Source organism: Sapajus apella, unplaced genomic scaffold (assembly GCF_009761245.1).
Source record: "Sapajus apella isolate SASKATOON/1434 unplaced genomic scaffold, GSC_monkey_1.0 scaffold106, whole genome shotgun sequence".
NCBI lineage: Eukaryota > Metazoa > Chordata > Mammalia > Primates > Cebidae > Sapajus > Sapajus apella.
Genome location: NW_022437046.1, coordinates 2,569,325 through 2,577,327, shown reverse-complemented (window position 1 = coordinate 2,577,327; position 8,003 = coordinate 2,569,325). Strand labels below are relative to the sequence as shown.

Here is an 8,003-nt window from a genome sequence, read left to right as displayed (position 1 = left end):
TTTTTTTTTTTTTTTTTTTTGAGGCAGTGTCTCACTCTGTCACCCAGGTTGGAGTGCAGCAGCGCAATCTCAGCTCTCTGCAACCTCTGCCTCCCAGGTTCAAGTGATTCTCTTGCCTCAGCCTCCCAAGTAGCTAGGACTGCAGGCACAAGCCACCATGCCCAGATAATTTTTGTATTTTTAGTAGAGATGGGATTTCGCCATGTTGGCCAGGCTGGTCTCGAACTACTGACCTCAGATGACTCAACTGCCTCAGCCTCCCAAGTTATGGGATTACAGGTGTGAGCCACTGTGCCCGGCCTGAAAGTCCCATTATTTATTAAATGTTTCCCCTGCTGTTGGAACTGTCTTAATAGGCTATTTTTAGATTTGTATTATAGATAATTCTATGAGGAACATCATCTTCATGTCACTTCTTGCTCCTGTAGAGTAAGTTCCTTAGGATAGATACCCATAAATAGAGCTTGTACCTCATTCTGACCCTTGTTGCATATAGCAGATACAAGCAAGTTTATTCCTTTTGAGCACCTTATATGGTGAGGTGACTATGTAGAAGAAAATAGTGATTGTGTAGGCTCTGAAGTCAAATAGGAATACAAGGGCCATCCCAGAAATCCTAGTGTTTGGAAGAATTTAAATCGTACTTTCCCATTTATGGCTCCTTAACTTTTGTTTCAGTGATTGACATAAAACTGGAAAAGCCTCAGGAGCAACCAGTTAACGAAGGAGGCTGTTCCTGCTAATCTCCCATGTCATCTCAACCCTTCTTCAGAAGCTCACTGCTTTGGCCCCCTTACTCTTTCATTGACTGCAGTGTGAATATTGGCTTGAACCTTTTCCCTTCAGTAATAACGTATTGCAATTCATCATCGCTGCCTGTCTCGTGGAGATGATCTTTTAGCTTCACAAGCACAAAAAAGTCAGTGTCTTCATTATTTATGTTTTACAGAAAGCCAAAATATTACAACATATTCCAGTGATAACTTTAAAAATTAGATACATTTTCTTAACATTTTTTCCTTTTTAATGTTATGATAATGTACTTCGAAATGATGGAAATCTCAACAGTGTGAGTATGGCTTGGTTAGTAAGCAGTATATTCACAGCCTACTTGATCTCTCCTTGCTTTTCTTATGTCTCTCTTACCCCCTTTCCCTGTATCTTACCTAGCCTCCCCCACTTCCTCAAAACAAACGAGATGGCAAAGCAGCAGTCAGACCAAGCCCATTGGAATTATCCTTTAATTTTACAGATACCACTTGCTGTAGGCCATGGGCCAAGATGTCCAAAATTATTCTTGAGCACTGATATGAATTACTTAGATCTTCTTTGGGATCAGAATTCATCTATCGTAGTAGGCAGTGCGTGAATGAGAAAAGGGTCCTGGTGCAACTTCAAAATGAGTCCTAAAGAGCATACTGAGTACTTGTAAGTAGAAGAACACAAAATGTATTTCTGACTAAAACAAATGGCCCTTTCACATGTGCTTTATTAGACTCTGGGAGAGAAAAGTAACCAAGTGCTTCAGAACAGGTTTTTAGTGTTCTTCGTGGTAAAATAATGAAGTTCTAATGAACTGTTTCTCCCAAGGTTTTAAAATGTTAAGAGTTATTCTGTTTGTTTAAAAAATAATAACAAACTTAAGCAATAGATTTTGCTTGGGTTTTCTTTAAAAAAAAAAAAATACTATGTAGGCAAAGCACTGTAAAAGTTCAGTTCCTTTCAGAAGAACCAGTGGAAGAATTTAAATTTGGCACTATGATCAAAACTACTAAATTAGTAGAAGTAACGGTATCTAAAGCTTACCAACAAAAGAACCCTCAGGAGAATAGCAAAAACTTTGCTCAGGACATTTGAGGTCAAAATGAAGATGGAAGCCGTTTTCTTCTAAGCCCCTAGAGGCAGATCAGGTAAAGCATGCATAGTAGAGGGAAAGGAGAGAATGGAAATAAAACTCAATGTTATGCAGATTTATGCCTTATTTTTTAGCATTTTTTAATGTTGGGTCTTTCAGGCTGGTTTTGGTTTGTATTAGAACTGTATAGTTTAATTAACTAGTGATTTAGTTTTATATTTAAGCTACAATTAATCTTTTTTCTTTGGTGATATTTATTTCTTTGCCTTTTTTTTTTTTTTAACAACTTTCAATTTTTAGATGTTTTGTTGAATCTATTTAGAGCTTCACCATGGCAATATGTATTTCCCTTAAAACACTGCAAACAAATATACTAGGAGTGTGCCCTTTTAATCTTTACTAGTTATTGTGAGATTGCTGTGTAAGCTAATAAACACATTTGTAAATACATTGTTTGCAGGAAGAAAACTTCTGAGTTACAGCTCAGGAAAAGCCTGCTGAATTTATGTTGTAAGCATTACTTAACACAGTATAAAGATAAAAAGACAACAAAAATACCTTCATACTTCCTTATCCCCTCATTGCAACAAAACCTTAAACTGGGAGAACCTTAGTCCCCTCTCTTTCCTCTTCCTCCTCCACGTCCCACTTATTGTCACCTTGTAATATTCAAAGAGCACTTGGATTATGGATCTGAATAGAGAAATGCTTACAGATAATCATTAGCCCACATACCAGTAACTTATACTTAAAGATGGGATGGAGTTGTAAAGTGCTTTTATAATACAATATAATTGTTAAAAGCAAGGGTTGACTCTTTGTTTTATTTTGACATGGCATGTCCTGAAATAAATATTGATTCAATATGGTAGATGGGTCATATTCTTTATTTGGAAGAAGTTGTGACTTCTGACATGGGGGTGATTGTCTTCCTACACTGTTGCATTTGATTCTTTTTATGTATTTTTAAGAAAATAACCAGTTATGCTGCTTTTAACATTGGTCTTTTTATTTGGCTTGGAGTTCTTCAAAGCAGTCAAGTGTGTTCATAGTCCAGATTTTTTTTTTTAATAAACACAATTTTGCTGCCAAAAATATATAAATAAAACATGAAAGAAAACAATTATTGACTTGGTTTCCCATTCCTACCAAGATGGTTAATTAGCATATGCTTCTCCCTCCTTAGACATCTACCAGATATGGATGGAATCCAGAAAAATAACAAAAAAATGTGAGGAACTCTTGGGGAGTCAGAAGACTCTTTTTTTTGATGGGGGTACTGTTGGAGGGTAGAGGAGAGGGGCTGCAACTTGAAAGATGTAGCTCTGGTGGAGGCAGTAATAGAACATATTAAGAAAAGTATCTTAAGTTCTGCTTTTGCCTCCTTACTCCTAATTATACCTTTGCCTTGGGACAGAAGCCAGCAAACTGTCCTTCCCACCAAATCCAGCCTGGTACCAGTTTTAAAAATTAAGTTTTATTGGAACTCAGCTATACTTTCTTACTATAACGGTAGAGTTTAATAGCTGCAACAGACCTTTGGCCCTAAAAGCCAAAAAACAAAAAACCGTTTACTATCTGGCTCTTTATAGAGAAAAGGACAACCATAGCTGAATCCCTTATTGTAGAAATCAAGGCCAGAGGCCAGAATACTAGTGCAGGTGTCCACAAGAGTAATATTAGGCTGGTAAAAAAGCCCCAATAAGCTGATGGAAATAAAGGCAAGGCCCTGAAATAAGTTGTGGCTTGGGGAGATGATACCGATACTGAATGGGACTGATTACATGTGGTCTTACAGTTACTAGAGCTCCTTGCCCCAAAGTTTGTCCCCTCCTCTCCTTAGTTTGACAGCCTTGTCCCCTGTGCCTTCCATACTAATAGCCTATACCCCAAGGAGAATTGGAACTCACACAGCAATGTAGTTGATACCTAAAAACTGTCTCAAAAGTGAAAGTGAATATCTGAAGCAGAAGTACTTTGGGAAAGACAACCAGTAATTTAAAGATGACCTGATAAATATTAAGGAGTTAAGATGAATCTAGAATCATAAGTGTGAAATTTTTTTAATTGTTGAAATGATGAACACAGCCAGGTGCAGTGTTTCACACCTGTAATCCTAGCACTTTGGGAGGCTGAGGTAGAAGGGACAGCTTGGGGAACATGGTGAGACCCCATCTCTACAAAAAATTTAAAAATTAGGTGGGCATGGTAGCACACACCTGCAGTCCCAGTTTCTCAGAAGACTGAGGTGAGAGGATTGTTTGAACACAGGAGTTCAAGGCTGCAGTGAGCTCTAATCACACCACTGTCCTCCAGCTTGGGCAACAAAGCAAGACCCTGTTTTTTAAAGGAAAGATACAGAACACATAGATAGGATAAATGGTAGAATGGATTCCATTGACTGGGTCAGAGAGCTGGAACATTAAATTGAAGAACTAATTCATGAGGAAACAGAAATAGCTTTCCAGTTCTTGCCATGTGATAAAAAGCGGGGCAAAGCTCCCTCTTTGCCTTATTGTAAGCTTTTTGAGGCCTCACCAGAAGCAAATACTAGCACCATACTTCTTGTACAGCCCACAGAACTGTGAGCCAATTAAAACCATTTTTTTTTTTTTTTTCAGATGATGTCCCAGTCTGTCATCCAGGCTGGAATGCAGTGGTGCGATTTCAGCTCACTGCAACCTCTGCCTCCCGAGTTCAAGCGATTCTCCTGCCTCATCCTCCCGAGTAGTTGGGATTACCAGTTTAGGTAGTATAAAAAATATGAACTTTGGAATCTCAGCTCTGCCATTATTTGGTCTATAGCAAATACTTCTTTAGCCTTAGATTTTTGTAAAAATTTTTTTGCAAAAAAATTAGGCGTGGTGGCAGGCACCTGTAATCCCAGCTGCGTGGGAGGCTGAGGAGCAGAATCACTTGAACCAAGGAGACAGAGGTTGCAGTGTGCCTGGATCGTGCCACTGCACTCCAGCCTGGGTGACAGAGTGAGACGCTGTCTCCAAAAATAATATGTTACTCTTTTTACCTACTGCCTTTTCATCTCTATTCTTTGAGGGAAGAATCTGTGTGCAGCCCATACTTAAGGAATTGGGATTTGTTTTTGTGTGTGTGTGGTGTTGTTTTTTATGGAGTCTCACTCTGTTGCCCTGGCTGGAGTGCAGTGGAACAGTCTTGGCTGACTGCAGTCTTCGCCTCCCAGACTCAAGTGATTCTCCTTGAGTAGCTGGGATTACAGACACCTGCCACCATGCCTGGCTAATTTTTGCATTTTTATTAGAGACAGGTTTCACCATGTTGGCCAGGCTGGTCTTGAACTCCTGACCTCAGGTGATCTGCCCTCCTTGGCCTCCCAAGGTGCTGGAATTACAGGCGTGAGCCAACACACCCTGCCCATGAACACTTTTCTACCTACTTTTTGGTGAAGGTAAGTACACATTTCTCTTGGGTGCACCCTAGGAATAGAATTGATTGGTTGTAATGTATGCATATGCTTGGTCTTGCCAATCAGTTTCCAAAGCAATTGTACCAATTTAACTATACACTCATTCCAGCAGTTTAGGAGACTCCAGTTGTTGCATATTAGTACATAGTGCCATCTGTCTTTTGCATCTTTGGCCATTTTAATTCAAAATTTTTAAAACACCATGTGCTGATCATACAAAACAATTTGTGGGCCAGATATAGTCCACAGGCCACCTCCAGATTACGACTGGTTTGTCTATGAGGATTAATGTCTGTCTTAATGTGTGTGTGAATAATTTAAAAATTGTCTACAGCTGGAAGAATTAAAAATTCATGTTGCAGTCCTACTAGTGGGGAGATTTTGAAGCAAACTGCATCAGGAATATCCATTTGCATTCATTGCTTTGTTCCGTGGGGCAACTGGAAAGCACCATTGGCAGAAATGTGGGGAGGTTTTGGAGAAACCAGAACAGAGATGAGGAAGTTGGAACTTATGGAAGTGAACTAAAAACCTGTCCCCTTACAGGGGGATAAGGAATAATTTAGTTTTATGTTTTCATATCCTTCTTTTTCCTTTGTTACTCTACCTTTTCTGTGAAGTCTGATGCACATGCCTGGATGGGGCTGGTGGTGATGTGGAGAATCAAAACTAGAGCAGTAAAGGAAAACCATCCCATGATCCCATACTTGGTGTCCAGGTGGAGAGATCAGGCATCCATTTAAGAGAGTCTCACTACGATATTCAAATAGTGACCAGTGGGTCCAGACACACTAAGGTGTGGGGGAGAGCAGCTGCCAAGTGGAGAAGGCCTCTTTCCTTCCCACTAATATACTAGAAGAAGGTGACTTTTTTTTTTTTTTTTTTTTTTTTTTTTTGAGAAGGAGTCTCACTCCGTCACCCAGGCTGGAGTGCAGTGGTGCCATCTTGCCTCACTGCAACCTCCACCTCCCCAGTTCAAGTGAGTCTCCTGCCTCGGCCTCCCGAGTAGCTGGGATTACAGGCACCCGCCGCCACACCTGGCTAATTTCTGTATTTTTAGTAGAGACAGGGTTTTGCCAGTTTGGCCAGGCTGGTGGTCTCAAACTCCTGACCTCAAGCCTCAGCCTCCCAAAGTGCTGGGATTACAGGCGTGAGCCGCCACACCACCTGGCCAGAAGGTAACTATCTTAGAGGACAGAGGCTAACATCTGCTTTGTAGTTGGAACTCTTTCTATATTTAGCACATGTTCCTTCCTAAGCATATCCTGGCCTCAGCTTATTAACCTCTCTCCATCCCCAAGGCTGGTGACCAACCTAGAAAGGGTCAAACCTCAAGGTTCTGTGCTTCAGGTTTAAGGGTGTTAGACTGATTGGACCATGATTCTGACAATGAAGTCTTCTGATGACCACTTAAGATATTTCCAGGCCGGGCACGGTGGCTCACGCCTGTAATCCCAGCACTTTGGGAGGCCGAGGCGGGTGGATCACGAGGTCAAGAGATCGAGACCATCCTGGTCAACATGGTGAAACCCCGTCTCTACTAAAAATACAAAAAAATTAGCTGGGCATGGTGGTGTGTGCCTGTAATCCCAGCTACTTGGGAAGCTGAGGCAGGAGAATTGCCTGAACCCAGGAGGCGGAGGTTGCGGTGAGCCGAGATCACGCCATTGCACTCCAGCCTGGGTAACAAGAGAAAAACCCCGTCTCAAAAAAAAAAAAAAAAAAAAAAAAGTTTCCAGACCTCTGTGGGAAGCTCTAAGGTCTGTGATCTGAAGTCAGAAGTAAAGCTGGGGCCCAACCTGGGCGTTCTCAGGAGGCAGATCTCAACTCCAACTGAGAAAGGAGGTCCCACAGACTGAGCTGTCCCACAAGGGCAGGAAAAGGAAAGGGTAAGAGAACTCCCAGTCCCTATGAGTGGCAGAAAGCAGTAGAATCATCCTTGTCGGGTGGGGCAGAGGGAAGAGGAATCTGTTTTAGAGGGCATCTAGGGTCATTTCCAGCTAGGTATTCTGGATGTAGGGCTCTGGTTCTGAGACTGAGTCATACACCTGCTTTTGGAGAAGTGCTCACTGCCGGGATGCAACAGACCCTGATTGTCTACAGAATCTCCTCTAGTAGGAGCTGATGGAGGCAGGTAGTCTCAGGAATGGATGTGGAGTTGAACACCCCCAGTGAGCTGGCTATGAGTGGCCAGGCAATACCTGGGCTGCCCAGACAGTTTGCAGAGATGATTTAGTCTGGGTTGAGACTGTGTTTTCTATGAGAACTGTCTGTCTTTGTGTGTGTGAGATCGAACTTCCGGGTTCGACCATGTTTCCTTTGCTTCAGATCTTTTGGAGAGATTCCATGGCCTGGGAGTAAGTATATATATAGTTCAGGCTCCTTCCCTGGCATTCAAGGCCCCTGATGGTTTGACCCTGCTGACCCCCTTTTCTACCCATCACACTGCAGATCCACCTCGCCCAGAGCACTCAGCACTGAGTGCTGCCTTAGTTGTTGTTTCCTCTTTAAGTTAGCAACTCCCTCAAGACCATAGTTGGAAGAGCATTTGTCTTTTCAGCCAGCTTAAGACACTTCCATCCATACTTGAGTCAAGTCTCCTTTCTCTGTGCCCCTATAGCCTCAAGGCTACCAGTTCCCACAGCCCATGCTGTCATAGTCTGTGCCCATGCCTGGGACACACACACACACACTCTTGAATGTAGA

The 8,003-nt window shown here is 41.9% G+C and overlaps 1 protein-coding gene across 2 annotated transcripts in view; it reads left to right on the top strand.

The window, feature by feature from the left end:
- Window positions 1-2,724, top strand: part of RAB6A (RAB6A, member RAS oncogene family) — a 102,804-nt gene extending 100,080 nt beyond the window's left edge. For both annotated transcript variants that reach the window (XM_032259023.1, XM_032259024.1), the window contains exon 8: window positions 679-2,724. In XM_032259023.1, the coding sequence (XP_032114914.1) occupies window positions 679-743 (65 nt within the window). In that variant the 3' untranslated portion in view covers window positions 744-2,724. The remainder of the gene's footprint in view (window positions 1-678) is intronic.
- Window positions 2,725-8,003: the final 5,279 nt, after the last annotated feature.